General features: G+C 57.2%; 7 protein-coding genes across 7 annotated transcripts; 3 read left to right on the forward strand and 4 right to left on the reverse strand.

Annotated features, from left to right (window-relative positions):
* Nucleotides 1-1,676: 1,676 nt before the first annotated feature.
* Nucleotides 1,677-2,278, reverse strand: ACRALDRAFT_213423 (uncharacterized protein; the record flags this gene model as incomplete). Its single annotated transcript, XM_071024075.1, has 5 exons — nucleotides 1,677-1,824; nucleotides 1,891-1,976; nucleotides 2,048-2,088; nucleotides 2,133-2,167; nucleotides 2,220-2,278. The coding sequence occupies 5 exons, from the start codon at nucleotides 2,276-2,278 to the stop codon at nucleotides 1,677-1,679; spliced, it is 369 nt and encodes a 122-aa protein (XP_070872158.1).
* A 458-nt stretch (nucleotides 2,279-2,736) lies between these two features.
* Nucleotides 2,737-5,161, forward strand: ACRALDRAFT_2030188 (uncharacterized protein; the record flags this gene model as incomplete). The annotated part of the gene is made up of 3 exons (XM_071020646.1): nucleotides 2,737-3,140; nucleotides 3,237-4,374; nucleotides 4,448-5,161. The coding sequence occupies 3 exons, from the start codon at nucleotides 2,737-2,739 to the stop codon at nucleotides 5,159-5,161; spliced, it is 2,256 nt and encodes a 751-aa protein (XP_070872159.1).
* A 405-nt stretch (nucleotides 5,162-5,566) lies between these two features.
* Nucleotides 5,567-7,013, reverse strand: ACRALDRAFT_1058786 (uncharacterized protein; the record flags this gene model as incomplete). The annotated part of the gene is made up of 3 exons (XM_071015951.1): nucleotides 5,567-5,994; nucleotides 6,079-6,836; nucleotides 6,949-7,013. 3 exons carry the CDS (start codon nucleotides 7,011-7,013, stop codon nucleotides 5,567-5,569), a joined length of 1,251 nt encoding a protein of 416 aa, XP_070872160.1.
* Nucleotides 7,014-8,221: 1,208 nt separating this feature from the next.
* ACRALDRAFT_1072864 (uncharacterized protein) lies at nucleotides 8,222-9,705 on the forward strand (the record flags this gene model as incomplete). Its single annotated transcript, XM_071018034.1, has 4 exons — nucleotides 8,222-8,738; nucleotides 8,786-8,999; nucleotides 9,073-9,374; nucleotides 9,506-9,705. 4 exons carry the CDS (start codon nucleotides 8,222-8,224, stop codon nucleotides 9,703-9,705), a joined length of 1,233 nt encoding a protein of 410 aa, XP_070872161.1.
* A 320-nt stretch (nucleotides 9,706-10,025) lies between these two features.
* ACRALDRAFT_1036735 (uncharacterized protein) lies at nucleotides 10,026-12,832 on the reverse strand (the record flags this gene model as incomplete). The annotated part of the gene is made up of 2 exons (XM_071015035.1): nucleotides 10,026-10,373; nucleotides 10,454-12,832. The coding sequence occupies 2 exons, from the start codon at nucleotides 12,830-12,832 to the stop codon at nucleotides 10,026-10,028; spliced, it is 2,727 nt and encodes a 908-aa protein (XP_070872162.1).
* Nucleotides 12,833-12,854: 22 nt separating this feature from the next.
* ACRALDRAFT_1083579 (uncharacterized protein) lies at nucleotides 12,855-14,116 on the reverse strand (the record flags this gene model as incomplete). The annotated part of the gene is made up of 1 exon (XM_071019472.1): nucleotides 12,855-14,116. The coding sequence occupies one exon, from the start codon at nucleotides 14,114-14,116 to the stop codon at nucleotides 13,316-13,318; it is 801 nt and encodes a 266-aa protein (XP_070872163.1). The 3' UTR covers nucleotides 12,855-13,315.
* A 235-nt stretch (nucleotides 14,117-14,351) lies between these two features.
* ACRALDRAFT_1066055 (uncharacterized protein) lies at nucleotides 14,352-16,797 on the forward strand. Its single transcript, XM_071017274.1, has 3 exons — nucleotides 14,352-14,674; nucleotides 14,838-15,961; nucleotides 16,062-16,797. The coding sequence occupies exons 1-3, from the start codon at nucleotides 14,558-14,560 to the stop codon at nucleotides 16,354-16,356; spliced, it is 1,536 nt and encodes a 511-aa protein (XP_070872164.1). The 5' UTR covers nucleotides 14,352-14,557; the 3' UTR covers nucleotides 16,357-16,797.
* Nucleotides 16,798-16,860: the final 63 nt, after the last annotated feature.

The following is a 16,860-nucleotide window of genomic DNA, read 5'->3' on the forward strand; positions in this document are numbered from 1 at the left end:
GGGGTTGCCCCAAGGGTTCGATTCACCTCGCAAATAACAACATGCCGCCGAGCAGCGATAACAATGACACGCCCAAGGAATGCTTCCCCGGCACCTACTCTGCCTTTGTAAGTCTTGCGCCCACCCACATGAGCCTTTTCGAGGCAACCAGACGGCTACTAACCACGGGCATGTCGGGCCCGCTCCACAGTGCTGCAAGAGCGTGGAGGCCAAGCTCGAGAATAGATGGTGCGACGAGTCGGACTTTGGAAGCATGGCAATGGCTGGAGGCGTCGCAGGCGCCCTGGCAATGCGAGCTGCCAAGGAGAAAATCGCCCGGAGGGCATTGGGTTTCACTCCCGGCATTATGATCCCTCCGATGCCTGGCATGTGGGACGACTACAGCGGCTGCAACAGCTACCGAGGAGGTGATATCGAGGACCTCAAGTTGCTGGGGTACACGCCTCATAACCTTCCTCCTGGCAGTGACTTTGAATGGCCCGGCCGGGACGAGGACGGAGAGTGCACCACGACCATCACCAGGTCAACGACGATAACCACTTCAACAATCACGACAAGAACCTGCGACGTCCAAGCATGGCCCCAAGCCTGCCATAACTACGTCTCAGTCGCCAAGCACTGGATGAAAAGTAGTCACAACCCAGCAGGGCACAGCGACCATCTGCTGTGTCCATGGACGCACGAGGCTCGGCCAAGAACCGTTCCCGCCATTTGGAACTCCCAGCATTCGGCTTGGACGCAGTGGATCGCCAGGCCTGGTGGTTCGAGGTGCGAACGAGACGAGTATCCGTTCATCAGGTTCATTGGTACTCCGAATCCTGAAACGCAATTCCTCAGAGTGTGCGTGTTCTATCTTGTCTGACGTGCTCTTTTAGCACGGACAGGGACCTGACACTGACGCTGACGGTGGATAACAGGATACCCCAGAGCGAGAACGGCGCCGCCGGCAACGCCCTGGTCAGGGGTGTCTGCCCGGAAACCATGCAGTCGAGCACCACCGTCGAGGCGACGTCGGGCGGTAGCCGCACGTGTTACGTGACCAGCAAGACTACCAAGACACAGGTCGTCCTCAGCATAGCACACTCGAGCTGGGACCCCGACTGGGAGGCCACCGCCATCTGGGACGACCACCTGCTTGCGAACCCGTGCCTGCCTAGCCTTAACTTGAACGACCGCGGCTTCGCCCTGCTCACTGGCGACCCTTGGTACCAGACAGGTTACGGCATGAATAGCGATTCCGCCCGATACCGGATTGCCCCTCCCTATTCCGTGACGCAGGGACGGCCGCTACCGCGCCGCTCGTTGAATGACATGGAGATCTACTTCTCCGACGAAGACGGCCTTGGCATCGTCTACGACCGTAATCAGTCGCGGCGCGCGACTCCCGAGGAGCTCTGGGAGCATCTGGACATCTTTCCCTGCCTCTCGCCGGAGTGCATGGAGGAAAAAGCGGCCCTGGGTCTTGACGTGCACGGGAACCCGACGCCCGTTTCGCTGGAGGCCACGGCGACGGTGGTGGATCCCCTGGAGGAGGAGGCGGAACGTTCTGGGGAAAGTCTCCCTGCTGTGACCGGCGGAAGCGTCCAAAAGCCGAGCTTGTCAACGGCGACCCCAGCCCCGTAGGCTTACCTGGGCAGGTCGTGCACCCTCGTAGTTGTACTATCAAATTGGTTTCATTAGATGAGAATTGAGGTTGTCGTTAGCGTATTGATGGATTGAAGCTGTTGATCCGACCGATGGCTTGTTCTCGACTCTTTCCTCGGAAGCCAGTTGTTCCGCTCCGGAGACGCCACTTTCGGGCTGTTGACATTCCGTCCCGTCTCCCTGGGCGACGATGAGGTCAGTTGTTTATTATCGTTCCATCTTCTTTTCTTGCAATTAGGTTTAGACATAACGGAAATGACTCGATGGAATTTTTGACGATTCAGATTTAAACTTTGACGAACAATGATCGAGGATTCGAGTTCAGGAAGTGCCTGTACGGACAAACAACCAAAGGTTGACTCTACAATCTACGAGTATACAAGTACCAATGCCGTATATCGACAAAGGCGAGCCCGGTGAAAACGGGCACGGTACCTATCAGCTCTCAGGACCTGACTCACCACCTACCGAATTCAGACTAGTTAAACGTTGTGGTGCTGAGAGGCTTCCGAGCCAATGAATGCTTCACATGGGCCCTCTTTTTATTGCGGGCCGATTATATCATAGGGACCCACTTTGCCGGTATCGCCTGCCTCACCTCGACCATCTGACAGGCTTGAAGGGAAATTTCCATGACATCCCAAAATGTCTTTAGTACATAATCGATTAGTGCATCTCATGTCGCCTCGTGCTCAATGCATCGTCTTCGTCTCGTCTTCGTCTTCGTCTTCCCTTCTACATACTCCACCAATCTTCTCCCAGGCTCTCTGCCTTCTACCCCGACGGCCATTTTCTGCCACAAGAAGTATCCTTGCCTCTCCATATCATGGCTTTTGCGCCAAACAGGCATAGCCTTCGGTTTTCTCCCATTCTTTATTCTTGATTCTTTAGCGGATGCCTCTCGGTAGCTTGTCTCCCATTCGCTTGGTCCCCATCTCGCCTTGTCTCTCGACATCGTCCCCCTAAAACCTCTTCACCGCATTGCGAAGCCTCCGAGAGTTTCGGCCTCTCTCTCATCGAGCAAACACTACCCACCAATCCTTTCCAGCAACTGGAACCCCGGTTCCAACCCCGGCGGATCGCCAGGACGTCATGGCATCCGGCTCTTCCTCTGTGCCCGACGACATCTCTCGCGGATCTTCGTCTCCCCACCCCTCCGACCGCTCCCAGCCCGGCCCCAGCATCCCCTCTCGATCCCAAACTTCCGATGCCACCGAGTCGACGGCTTTGCTCCAAAGCGTTCTCCGAGATACAGTCCATGAGGGATCCTGCTCGCATGGGACCTTCTCCCCACGCCTACCCAGCCCGGCCTCGAGCGGCCATATCGGCGGAGACAGCGGCCGCTCATCGTCGAATGGACCAGTCGACTCGGTCTTTAACACCCTGCCTGGCAGCCAGGGTTGGAGGCGGCGATTGGCCAGAAAAATGAAGACGAGGAGTGCTCATACCTCCCAAGCATTGGCCGAGCAAGCCGGCTTCGATGCGAATGCTAGAATGTATGTTGGGCCTGAAAACCCGTTCCCCCCATCCTCCTTTCTTCCCGCGTTCTCTCCAAGTCTTGTACTAACGTTGTGCGACCTCGTCCCTCCCAGGTACATGTCCTACTACCTCCCCTTCCTGAACTGGATGCCTCAGTATAAGTGGTCCTACCTCACAGGCGACTTCACGGCCGCCCTGACTGTTGCCTCCGTCTACCTCCCGATGGTCCTGTCCCTTGCCGAGAATCTTGCCCACGTCCCGCCCATCCACGGTCTCTACGCCTTCGCCATCAACCCTCTCATTTACGGCCTGTTGGGCAGCTGCCCGCGGATGTTGGTAGGATCGGAAGCTGCCGGCTCGCTGCTCGTCGGTACCGTCGTCAAGAGCAGTCTCGGCTCCGGCGCGGACGACAACGACGACGTCCTACAGGCCAGGATATGCGGCGTCGTCACCGGCCTGGCCGCCGCCACCATGCTGACAGCCGGCATAGCGCGGCTGGGCTTCCTCGACAGCGTCCTCAGCCGCCCCTTCCTCCGCGGCTTCATCTCCGCCATCGGCTTCGTCATCTTCGTCGACCAGCTGATCCCCGAACTGGGCCTGGCCGAACTCGCAGGGGACGCCGGAGTCAAGCACGGCAGCACCGCCGACAAGATCAACTTCCTCGTCCGCAATCTCGGTCGTGCGCACAAGCTGACCTTCGCCGTGGCTGCCGTCAGCTTCGTCACCATGATGGTCCTTCGCCAGGTGAAGATTAGGCTGCAACCGCGTTACCCCGGCGTCGCCTACATCCCCGACCGCTTCCTCGTCGTCGTCGTATCCGTCATCCTTTCGTGGCAGCTCGACTGGGAGAGCAAGGGCATGGATATCCTCGGCGAGGTCAAGGCGGCGTCCGGCCACCTCTTCACCTTCCGGTGGCCCTTCCAGCCGTCCCAATTCGACCTCATCCGGGAAGCCATGCCGACGTCCTTCCTCATCGCCCTTCTCGGCTTCTTCGAGTCGTCCATTGCAGCCAAGAGTCTGGGTTCGTCGGACCACATCCAGATGCAGCTCAGCCCCAACCGCGAGCTCGTGGCCCTGGGGGTATCCAACATGGTGGGCAGCTGCTTCATGAGCCTGCCGGCATTCGGCGGCTACGCGAAGAGCAAGTTGAACAGACAGACGGGAGGCAAGACTCCTATGAGCGCCATCTTCCTCAGCGGCTTTGCTTTTTCCGTCATCTTTTTTGTTCTTCCATACCTCTACTACTTACCGGTACGTACTGTCTTCTCCTCCCCGTTCTAGACTTCCCTTTATCCATGTCCTCCTGCTGACCTGGTCGGTCCAGAAACCTGTCTTGTCCTCCATGATCTCGGTCGTGGCCTGGTCGCTCCTAGAGGAAGCCCCACACGACATTGCCTTCTTCCTCAAGATTAGGGGCTGGAGTGAGCTGGGCCTCATGGTCACCATCTTCGCCGCCACAATCTTCTACTCGCTCACTCTGGGCATGGCCATTGGCGTCGGCCTCTCCGTCCTCCAGGTCATCCGCCACTCCACCCGCCCTCGCATCCAGATTCTGGGCCGCATCCCCGGCACCCACCGCTTCGAGAACGCCGAAGACAACCCGGATCGCCTCGAGTTCTTCGAAGGGTGCCTGATTGTCAAGATCCCCGAGCCGCTGACCTTTGCCAACACGGGACAGCTCAAGAACCGCCTCCGACGGCTCGAATTCTACGGCTCCAACGAGGCCCACCCGGCCCTGCCGCGGATTCGCCACGAGGACAGCAACCGGAACGTCATCTTCGACATCCACGGCGTCACCTCCCTCGACGGGTCGGGCGCCCAGGTGCTCAAGGAGATTGTGGCCAATTACCGCGAGAGGGGCGTGCGGGTGTACTTTAGCCGGGGCCCGGGCGACGAGAGGCATCAGGTCTGGAAGCTCATGCGCAGGTCTGGCATTATGGATCTGGTGGGCGGGCCGAGCCACTTCGTCTCGGACGTGCAGGAGGCCCTTAAGATGACCGAGTACGAGCATAGCATCACCAACGCGAGAATCGGTTGAGATGTGGAGCATGTTGAGAGAATGTTGAGCGTCATATAAACAAGAGAGCGACATGCATACGAGCACACGAGAAGCAACATGGCGTTAAGGAGCGCGAAAAACACATCATAGTTAGGACAATCAAGAAAGGTGCGAAAATATTCACTTGCTCCTCGGAGGCATGTTTTGAAATGTTTCGCAGCGCTTGTCTCGTTTGTCACCGAGTTGTATACACCATGACTGTTGTACTTGATGGGCCTTGGTTATGAGATGTAGAGGCTTGCTCTAACGATAGACAATACAATGCACATGTATAAATATTGCGGAAAAAATACAACAATGTCATTTCGGCTATCTTGAAACTGCGTGAATATGTCACATTTTGCAACTCTTTCCACTCACAAGTCTACCGGCCGCATGTCCCTCTCATACCTCCTCGTTAATAAACAACCCGGCCATACCCATCCCTGTGCCGATACACATGCTAACAACGAGAACCTTCTTCTTCTGCCTCCGCAGCTCGCTGAGGCCGGTGACGACCTGGCGCGCGCCGGTGGCACCGAGGGGGTGGCCGAGGGCGATGGCGCCTCCGCGGGGGTTCATCTTGGCCCAGTCGAGGGCGAGGTTATCGCGGCAGTAGACGGCCATGGAGGCGAAAGCCTCGTTGATCTCGTATACGTCGACGTCGGTGGGTTGGATGCCGACCTGGGAGAGGAGCTTGGGGATGGCGACAGAAGGGCCGATGCCCATGATGCGCGGGGCCAGGCCGGCGACGGTCGAGGTGACGTACTTGGCGAGGATGGGCTGGTTGAGGCGGACGGCGGTGGAGCGTTTCATGAGGAGAAGGGCAGCAGCTAGAGGAAAGCGAGTTTGTCAGTCAAGTGTTCAGGACGAAGAGCAGAGAGAGAGAGAGAGAGAGAGAGAGAGAAAAGACATACCTCCGTCAGTGACTTGGCTCGAGTTGCCGCCAGTGCTAGCGGTTCCCCATTGCGGGAAAGCCGCCCGAATCTTGCCCAGCGCCTCGGCCGTGGTACCCGGGCGAATGCCCTCGTCGCGGGTAAGGGTCACCTCCTTCTCGTTGCCGTCGGCGTCCTTGACTTTGGTCACAATGCTGACAATCTCGTCGTCGAAGAGCCCCTGCTTCTGCGCCTCCTCGGCACGGCGGAAGCTCTCGGCAGCGTAGATGTCCATCTGCTCCCGGGAGATACCAAAGTCGCGGGCGACGTTCTCGGAGGTCCAGCCCATGGGCTGCATGCAGTCGGCGGCCTCCTGGCTCGCATTCACCACGGCGTCGTCAAAGGGCTTGTCGAGGGCGTCGCCGCCGATGCTCATGGATTCGGCGCCCATGGCGATGCCGATCTCGATGGAGCCGGCGGAGATGGCGTTGGCAATGTCGGCGGTGGCCTTGAGCCCCGACGAGCAGAAGCGGTTGACGGAGCTGGCGCTGGTGGTGTTGGGGAAGCCGGCGGCCAGGGCAGCGGCACGGGCCTTGTAGGCGGCCTTGGCGTCGGAGACATTGCCTAGGCAGATGTCCTCGACGAGGGCTGGGTCGAGGTTGGATCGCTGGCGGACCTGGCTGAGGAGGGCGTAGATGAGGTACTCGAGCGAGGTGTCTTTGAAGCCGCCCTTTTTCGCCTTGGTGAGCGGGGTGCGGAGGGCGAGGGTAACGACGATGTCATCGGGGTTCTTGGACTGGCTAAGTGGGGGAAGGACGACGTTAGCTGGGTGATTGGGTGACGAGTGGGAAGAGTAGAGGCGATGTTACGGACGAAGAGGGAGGAAGAGGGAGAAGGGGGAGGTTGACATGCATTTTGTTGAGGGCCGACCCCGGGTTGAGGTGCCTCGCAATGGAAGAAATGCGCTCGATGGACATGGTAGTGATAGTGTCGTCTCGTGTGGTTGAAGCTCTGTGGACGAATTGGACGGGGGCAAGCTAGACAAAGCTCAAGAGGATATAAAGTTGGGATTGCAGCAAATCTGGGAAGGTTAGGGAGGGAAGTGAAAGCGGGATTTGGAATTGGTCATGGTAAAAAGACGGATAAAGACCGAAGAGGAGGCAGCGGAAAGCATATGACAAGCACAAGCTGGACCGAAGGTGTACGTTGGGTTGTCGAAGGCCAGATGCGCCACCTCTCCGCTCGGGAGTTGACACCGGGATAGCGCAGAGAGTGGACATTGGTGGACGTTAGTGGCTATTACTGGGTCTTTATGTGGGGCGTATCCATTCTCCGGCGGTGGACTTTCTGGGGAGAGCCGAGGCTGTTCTTTAGTGATGAGTAATCGGATAACTAGTCACGTGTTCACGTGGGCGAATACAAAGTACACAAGTCACTCAACGGCAGTGACGACACGCCAAAGTCCATCAAGGTGCTCCTACCCAAACGACGATGGCAAAGAAGGAGTCGCCTCGTGCATTTACAAACCTTAAAGATGTACTTTCCTTGGGTACCGTCAGTACCCTGAAGGCTGAAACAGCGCGACGTGACTCACTCGAGTCGTGGCCCAGGTTCTTCGTTTCTTCGTTTCTTTCACTTCTTCTCTTCTCCATTTAGCACGAATAGCACTACCTAGTCCCGAATCATCGGCCAATACACAATACACATCATATCAATACCACGCCGCCGCTCTTTCCAACAATCGCCACCGTCTCTGGTCAATCATCGAGGAGAAGAAGCCGTCACAGCTACTTGCGTTCTTGAACCACAACTAATTCGTCCCCACGTTGTTATCCCAGAGATGCGACGACAGAGTCCTCCACGCCTCCCCATCATGACAGGCTGGGAATTCTGCCCATTCGAGATCCGGATGATGATATAGGACGCATTGTCCCGTCAACACCATGCACCTAAATCCTTCACTGCTGCCTACGCCTGTGTTTGTCGACAATGGCGGGACTTTTTCGAGCCGAAGAACTTCGCGAGGATCTTACTATCACCGCAGCGAGTGCCGGAGTTTTCCGACTTTGTACGAGACTCGCGGAAACGGCGGCTCGTCAAGCATATCTGGCTGCGCGTAGAGCTCCTCCCATACAACTGCTCAGAGTGTAGGGAGATCCCACGACAGCAGGAAGTGCGACAGAACATGGTAATCTTCGCGCACACGGTTCGGAAACTCTTCCGCGCTCTGGCGACTTGGAGGACGACCCGCGACCGCGACGGGAGGCACCCAGGCCTGACGCTGGAGGTGTCCACATACTCCCCAAGCGATTCGCAACACGCGTTCGGATGGTACAACTTTGCACACGACCCGTACTCGGAACCTAGCGACCAGTTCACGCCCGTAGCCGCTTCGAACCTGCAGATATCTCACAATCCCCCCGCCTGGCGGCATAGCTGCTGCGACGGGCCAGTCGCCGGGCAAGAGGTGGCATTCATGACTCGGAACATAGAACGGGTTCTTGGCCCTGGCGGGCCTTGCTTCAATGCTGTTTTACTTGACCTTCCAAAGGTAGAGGTGGTAACTACGCTGCTCGTGCGATGGCAAAACTTTCGTCGAATCGACCCTTCGACCGCCTCTTACATGATACGACGCCTGGGGGATCTAGAGCGAATCCATTTCGAGCCGCACGCGCCGTACACGTCGCATCAGGCTCTGTCAGGTGTGTCTTTCCTGGGGGGGCACCGCCCTGCCTTATCATACCTGTAGCTCGTACCCATCTAACCGGGTTCGTCCGCTCCCTCGAATCCTCGCTGACGGCATTATCCGACAGCGGACCTACCCTTTCACCCACGCGATCTTCCGGACGCGCTCCAGGAAGTGGTAATTTTCGAGCAAGCCGACAGGGAATTTACCAAACTGAGGCCATTTATCGATCCGCGTACTATGAATCCCAACATGTAGGAATTTACTCTGGTTCCACGTATGCGGCAACGGGGAGAAGCGTTTGCGGAAGCGACCAGTCTCCTACCAGACTTGGAGCACATATCTCTTAGCTTCGCAGCTGACGCGTTGGGCTTCCTGGAGTACGAGCCAAACCCAGATCCGCCATTGGTTCTGCCTATACCCTCGCCTGTGCCTCAGCCCTGGAGCAACCTGCGGTCCCTGGCCCTTACATCCATCTTTCTGCGTCCCGGCGACGGGAAAACTGCTGAGGGGATCAGCGAACTACTGCAGACTGCCGCGACGGCCACCATGGATATGCACTCCCTCGATATCATGGAGATTTGGAACGGCGAGGGCGATCACCAGGGGTGTCTGTTCCGTTACTTTTGGGACAAGAAAGACCGCGGCCAAGGTATGTACAAAGGCCAGCCAGTTTCCTGTTGCCGCAGTGACTCTTTTGGAGTCATGTCCACGGCGAGGTCCGAGGCTAATAATGAGATGGGGACGCAGTGACCATCACTTGGTTGTGCAGCTGGACGACAGAACTCGCGCCAGAGGTCATCGATTCTTGGGAAAGTGCGGCTGACCGGCGCTCGTCGGAGCCACTCCAAGTGCACCGTGAACTGATGACAATGGACGACACTTGGTTTCCCGTCTCTGTCCTCCGCCATCTACATCTACGGGATCGTGTTCTTCACCCTGTGACCCTCCGTCAATTTCAGCATTCGTGCTCAAGCACCTAGGCCCAGCAAAGAAGGAAAGCGTTTTTTTTTTCTCCCCAGTCACTATTTCCATCAATATCATTTCGCATCACATCACTCAGCGTTGAGCGTTGATTGACTGGTAGTTCAGCGCAAGCGATAGCAGCAGGCGGCCCGGTTGGCCAACAGGTCTCTATACAGAGTATGGTTCAGTTGCAGTCATCATGGGCAGGGAACAAACGTTGGGAAGCGAAAACATAGCCATGGCTCTCAATGGTGTCATCCCTTTGTGCACAAAAAACACCATCATCAGCATCCTGATCCATGCCGCCGCGTCCGCAGCCGTGCATGTTGTTCATAACTTATCCCAACAGCTTGCTCTGCCTTTCCAGAAACATGACCTTGGACCGATCTTCCTCGAATGTCAGCAACTTATCCTTCATCACAATTTCTTGATTGGCCGCTTCCCTCAGTTGCCAGCGGCCTCCGCCGCCGTCTCCCGACTCGGCCGGCAGCCACAAGTGCTCGTACCAGTGATGGATGCCGTACGAGTTTCTCAGCGTCTGTGCCATGATCACTTCCACCGAACACCAGCCGCGGTCATAGTACTCGCTGTCCACCAGGCTGATCATGGCGTCGCATTGCGCAAGAATCATCGGGAGTGCGGCGACTCCCAGGCCTGGATCGTCCTGTTTGACGCATGCGTGGTCCTGTATCGTGCGCGAGAGAGCGAGGGAAAAAAGAGTCAGTTCTGGGGTCCATGAGATACTGGGAGTCAACGATACCCTACCATCCAGATGCCCAGCTTCAGCGGGTCGACCGATGGATGGAGATGCAGGTATTGCCCAACGGCATCTTTCATCCGTTGGTATTGCGTGTGCTTCTCATCGTCGGGCGACGTGGCCTCTGGCGTCTTGTTGATCCACCTGTAGGAGATGAAGATGACGACGTCGGCCGTCAGTTCCTCCGCTTCAGGTCCCTGACCCAGCGTGGACTTTCGGAGGAGTCCGTCGTTGTGTCCAGGTAAGCGGCCGAAAGCGGCAAATTCGGGCCACGGCAGGAAGGATAGCCCGTCAAACATGGCCCTCTTCGCCTCATCCGCCGCGAGGGCCTGTGCGTACGCCCGCCTCAAGTCGCGCAGGCAATGCTCCTCCCTTTTGAGGAGAACGGGTCGCATCAGCTCCTGGAACAGCTCGCGGTAGCCCTTCCGGAGCCTTGCTTCGGTCCGCCGCTCTTCAATCTTGGTCTCTGCATTCTTCTTCACGAGCCCTTCGAGAATCAGGGCCTCGGTCTCGACGTCGCCGTTGAAGACGGCGTGGTCCAGCGCCGTGTAGCCCTGCTCGTCGACAATGTCCATGTCGGCCCCGGCCACCACGAGCTCCCGCAGGTACGCCCGGTGCTCGTCGGACGGCTCTTTGGCGAAGGCGATGGCGGGGGAACAGGTCCCCGGAAGATTGAAGAGACCGAGGGCTTCCTCGCCTCGCCCCAGACGGAGGAGGGCGCGGCCGTAGAAGAAGCGCGACATGGCCTTGACCGTGGCGTCGGACGAGTCCCGGGTCACTTGTAGAGACTCCAGGGCGGCGTGGGCGGCCTCTTTCATGGCGCCGCGGGCGTAGTGGCAGGTGGATAAGCGGGCGAGTCCGATGGTCTCCCAGGTCTTCAGGAGATTGAGCAACGCCGGGTTCGACGTGCCCCGTGACATCTCGTGCCTCTCATGGCGCGCCCGTAGTCTTCGCGATGTATCGACCCGTTCCCCGAGCTCCCGAATGGCCAGGTCTAGGAGGTCACCGTCCCCGTCCCGTTGCGCGAGTTGGTAGTGGACCATGCCCAGGTTTCCTATGGCCCTGCACATCTCCATTTCGAGTCGTAGCTGTTTCGCCGTGTTGTACTGATCCTTAAAGGCTCGCTGGGCGTCCTCGAGCCTGTTCATGTGGCGATAGGTGACGCCGAGCTCGCCACTGAACTCGACTCGATAGGCGCTCGGTCCCATCTCGGAAACGGCGTCTTCGAGGAACTGCTTGGCCGTCTCGTAGCGCCCGAACCGCCGATTCGTCTTCCCAAGCTCTCCCATGACCCGCTGCCTGTACAGCTCGGCGTTCGGGAGGTCCTCCCTGGCGGACTCGCAGAGGACGAGGGCGCTGTGGCATGCTCGCAAGGCGTGTTCCCACTCGGCCCGCAGGGCGTGTCGGCGGCCTTCCTCCACGAGGGCCTCCCAGGCCCGGACGGCGTCGACGCTGCGTGCCAGGGCGGAGGGGGATACGGTTGCCTCGTCGCGGACCTGGGTGAAGGACTTGCCGTCCTTGGGACCCAAGACGCCCGCATCTTGCACGAAGCCGCGATGGGAGTCGAAGAAGAAGAGGGTGGCGTGGAGAGCATCCGGGCCGATTTCGGACGAATGGAAGGTATTCGCGGGGATCGAGTAGGTCATGTTCCGTGTGTGGACGGCCGACGCTGTCTCCGTGGCTCGGAAGAATCTGCCGGTATGCTCCACCGTTGAGTAAATCTGATGGGTCTTGTACGCCGTGCCTTGACTCTTGCCGTCGTTCCACACAAGAGCGTAGGCGGCATGGGTCGCATCGTCGGGGCTGTTGGCGGCTTCGACGCGGTATGAGCGGTCTCTGCCTTCGCCGGCCAAGATCCAGCTCTGGGCAAACGGCTGGTGCGAATGAAGGGCGAGGTCGGGGTTCCCCCGTTTTCCGTCCGGCACCCAGACGTGGAGGCGGAAGAGCTCCTGAATGCGGCCGTCTCGGACGATGCTGCACAATGGAACGGACAGAAAACCCTGGGCGCTGCGTGATACCGTGAAGAGAGGCCGGCTCAATCTCTCGCTGGTGATGGCGCCCCGAATGAGGTCCCAACAGCGATCCAGGTCGTCGGGCGTGGCATGGTGGCCTCGTCGGCTGGCTTCTCGGAGGAACGACACGGCGAGGGCGATGTTGACGAGCTGGTACGAATCTTCGTCTTCTTCCTCCCGGTACCTGCTGGCGAGGGCATGCTGCCAGTGATCGAGGGAGGGCCACTCCGTCTGGTGGGGCACACGACCTCCCGCGTCGTCGTGTGGAATCCGCCGAATAACGGCCTCGATGGCCGCATCGGGGGTTTTTGTTGCCGTTGCAACTCCTTGGAGAGTTCGTGCGAGAGAGGCACCCGATATGGGAGTGTCAGTCATGTGTCCGCCTTGGGAGCTGCCGCGCTACCTATGGGACTGGATTTATAAGAATTTGTAAGATGATAAGATGAGATTCCATCTCTTGCCTCTGAGCCGTTTGTTGAGGCACTTCTTGTGGCAGTGCCGGCCAACCAGAGACTCTTGGAGGATGGATCGAGTCTAGCCTCCATTTTATTTTATTTATTATTTATTGTTTCCTCTTTGTCCCCTCGTCGCTTCAAGGGATTGGCTACATCCATCTAAATTCGCTTTGTGTCGCCTTATTTCCTGTTCACGACCTGGCTAGAGTTCTCGTTGAGGGACATGGAGCCACTGGAAGCTCGATTTCTTTTTCTCTTCACCCAGTGCCCCTTTTTTTGCCCCGCCATTTCCCCATTTCGAAATAAAGAAGAAAAAGAAAAGCCATTGCGAATCCATGCATGCTTCGCTGTATATCAGGATGTAGTACTTCTCCCGAGATATACGAGTAATCGGAACCAGTCATTACAATAGCTGTCTGGGTTGCATCTCTCCCAGTTCCTTCAGAATAGTTTCAGCCGTGTCATACTTTTCATGCCAGCACCGATCGATAATGTCGCGGGCTGGGTTGTCCTCCGAGATGAACGACAGCTTATCGGAGTAAACCAATTGGACGATCTGAGGCTCAGGGATGCCGTCGTAAGGGACTTTCCACTCGGTAATCTCAAAGATGGCGGATCCAAGAGCAAAAAGCTCTTGTACTCGAAAAGGGATCTCCGACAGCTTCCGGCCACGCGACGGCACTTCGTACCGCGACTCGTAGCCCTGCTCCGGTTCGAAGTCATACCCATCAACGAACGAGGCGCCAAAGTCACAAATCTTGATATGCAAGTCATCGAAGAATAGGGCGTTCCGCGTGGAGATGTCGTGCCAGGTAACGCCCTTTCGATGTAGGTATGCCACAGCTTCGGTAAACTCCAGCGCCATTCTTAGACGTTTGTTCATAGGCGGTGGATTATCACGATGTTCTAGGATATATTTTCGAACGCATCCGATTGTCGCTCGCTCGAGTCGTAATGCCGTCACGCCCGGTGCAATATCCTCCAAGCCTAGAGACTTGACAATACGAGGGTGCTCGCCGAGAATGGTATATATCGTGTCCTCCTTTGCTAAGGATCCCTCCAGGGGGCGACGGTCGTATCTTTTCCCATCTAGCCATAACTCGGGGGCCTTGAGGACGGTTGTTTCGCCAGGCAGGCAATATACAACGCTCGTAGGAGTCTCTCCGAACACTTCAACTCTTCCGATCAGGGGATTACCGGACATTGTTTGAGATTTATCATTATGAAGAAGGCATCTTTGTTGCTTCGAGATCGAAGGACGGGAACTTTTGCCAGGACAAATCCCAGACAGGGCAGACGAGGCGGGTCGGGTTTCAGCAAGGGGTAAATCCGTATTCGTATCATCTTATCTTATCCACTATTATATAAGCATAAACGTTAGGCTACCATCCTCTGTACTGTACTTCAGTATGTACCTTAATCTCTGTACAGGTACGTAAGGAAAAAGGGGCTAGGGACCTCAGACGCACATTTTCAACCCGTTCCAACTCTTTCTCCTTCTCCTGTACCAACCTACCAGGAACGACGACGTCACGGAAACCGTCGTGAACAATCCTACCTACGCTTCGTTCTCTTTTTCCGTTCATTATTCAAAAGGGAACAGGTAACGGTAACCCGCTGGTCGGTCTCGAAGCTATCACCCAAAATGTCGGCCGAGAAACGCCGCGGCGAGGAGCTGGAGGGCGACATCACCTTCATCAAAACACCTCCTGCCCAGCCCTCCAAATTCGCAGTCGAAGACTGTGGCGTCCCTACTACCGATGTAAGTTCCTTTGTTACTGATTTTGCTTCTCTCGGGATGCCGTCATTTCTCAATTGAGATCCAATTGCCCTCGATTGGAGCTCCATCCAATTTGACCCTCCTGGAGCTACCCTTTCCCACCCTGGCATCAACAGCTTTATCTAACCCTGGAATGCCTTTATAGTTCGCCTCCATCAAGAATTCTCCCCTCCCTTCTGAGGGCCCCGGCCATGAGTCTTTCTCCAACCTGATTCTTCTAGGCCTCATGCTCGGCGCCCCGACATGGCTTGCGTGGAACCTGGGCGGTGGCTTCAAGACCACCATCTTCTTCATCCTCGTCTTCCTCTTCCCCATCCTGGTCGGCTACTGGGCCATCACCTCCAGGATCGCGCCCCGCATCAACGAAAAGGCCCGGCTCCCCGGCCGCGCCATCGAGGAATACATCGCCTTTAAGAACGAGGCCGACCGCCTCCGCTGGAACGGCCGTCGTAAGATTCCCATGCAGGTGTTCCTCGAAAAGTACCTGGAAGGCGAGGTCGACTTCAACGGCGACTGCCTCGACATCCTCGAGTACCGCCACGACTGGGCCAACTGGGGCTTCACCTGGTCCCTGTTCCGCTTCATCCTCCTCGGCTTCGGCCTCGACGTGCTCTTCCACTCGCGGGAGCAGGACGAGCAGCAGATCCGCCCCAACTACGACACCGGCAACGACCACTACTCGTGGTTCCTGGGCCCCCGCATGGTCTACACGAGCGGTATCATCTCCGACCCGACCCGCGAGGAGACCCTCGAGGAGATGCAGGATAACAAGATGGCCTTGGTCTGCGAGAAGATTGAGCTCAAGGAAGGCGAGTCGGTCCTCGACATTGGCTGCGGCTGGGGCACCCTCGCCAAGTTTGCCAGCGTCAACTACGGCGCCCACGTCACCGGTGTTACCCTGGCCCGCAACCAGGCCGCCTGGGGCAACGACGCCCTGCGCCGTGCCGGAATCTCCGAGGACCAGAGCCGTCTCCTGGTCATGGACTACCGCGACATTCCCCAGAAGAAGTTCAAGAAGATTACCCAGCTCGAGATGGGCGAACACGTGGGTATCCGCCGCCTCACCGGTTTCTTCCGCCAGTGCTACGACATGCTGGAGGACGACGGCATCATGTACGTTCAGCTCTCCGGCCTCCGCCGCCCTTGGCAATACGAAGACTTGATGTGGGGTCTTTACCTCAACAAGTACATCTTCCCCGGCGCCGACGCTTCCACGCCCCTGTGGTATTATGTGAGCTGCCTCGAGAAGGCTGGCTGGGAGGTGAAGAGGTGAGTTTTTTTTTTCCCCTCTTCTCTTGTTTCTTTTTCCCCAACATTTGAGACAAGTGAGAAATAACACATCAATACTGACGCCGTCCTTACTACGCAGCATCGACACCGTCGGTGTCCACTACTCTGGTACTCTCTGGCGCTGGTACCGCAACTGGCTCGGCAACGGCGACACCATCAAGGCCAAGTACGGACAGCGCTGGTTCCGCATCTGGGAGCTCTTCCTGGCCTGGTCCACCATTGCCTCGCGCCAGGGCAGCGCCACCTGCTTCCAGTTTGTCGTCGTCAAGAATCTCAACGCCACCCACCGCGCCCTCGGCATCCCGTCCCAGTTTGGCCTCCACGGCGCTCTTGCTGCCGCCAAGGCCGCCGGAAAGGCCGTCTTCCCTCAGTAAGAGGCCACATGTGGTACGCAGTACACATTCCCCGGTTGTTCAAAATCGACTACAATTTTCGATGGGATAGTCGAATGGACGCCGGGGTACCCTGGTAGGGAAAGGGGAAGGTCAGGTAATATTGCTTGGAGGGGAAGAACACGACCTACTGCCCAAGTCTGGGTTAGAGTAATAGATGGGGAATTATTCGGTACCTTGTGTAGTCCTATATCTGCGGCACGATGTTCTGTTTGGTGCCTGGTAATTCGCTACGACGGATAGAGGGATGGAAAGGAAAATCGGGGAAAAAGGTGTGGGCAACGGTGTGGGTTACGGTGTGGAATTCTTACAGTGCATCTGTATCGCTATTACGTACTGTAATAATTCTAAGGTGACCTTGCCTATTCGTCATCAAGACCCACCTTACGTAAAGGTACCCAAAAGTAGTGTACCTATCTGGAGCTATCGAGACCAGACCTGGGGAAGGTCGGGGTACAGCACGGTACGGGTGCAGACGCGTCTCAA

The sequence above is a fragment of the Sodiomyces alcalophilus genome, assembly GCF_042370955.1.
Source record: "Sodiomyces alcalophilus JCM 7366 unplaced genomic scaffold ACRALscaffold_8, whole genome shotgun sequence".
Taxonomy (NCBI): Eukaryota; Fungi; Ascomycota; class Sordariomycetes; order Glomerellales; family Plectosphaerellaceae; genus Sodiomyces; species Sodiomyces alcalophilus.

Bases quoted from the DNA above. Each gene is read 5' to 3' on its own strand.
- ACRALDRAFT_1066055 (XM_071017274.1), top strand. From the start codon at position 14,558: ATGTCGGCCGAGAAACGCCGCGGCGAGGAGCTGGAGGGCGACATCACC. The intron at 14,675-14,837 runs GTAAGTTCCTTT...ATGCCTTTATAG, and splicing joins GTGGCGTCCCTACTACCGAT to TTCGCCTCCATCAAGAATTC. The intron at 15,962-16,061 runs GTGAGTTTTTTT...CTTACTACGCAG, and splicing joins GCTGGCTGGGAGGTGAAGAG to CATCGACACCGTCGGTGTCC.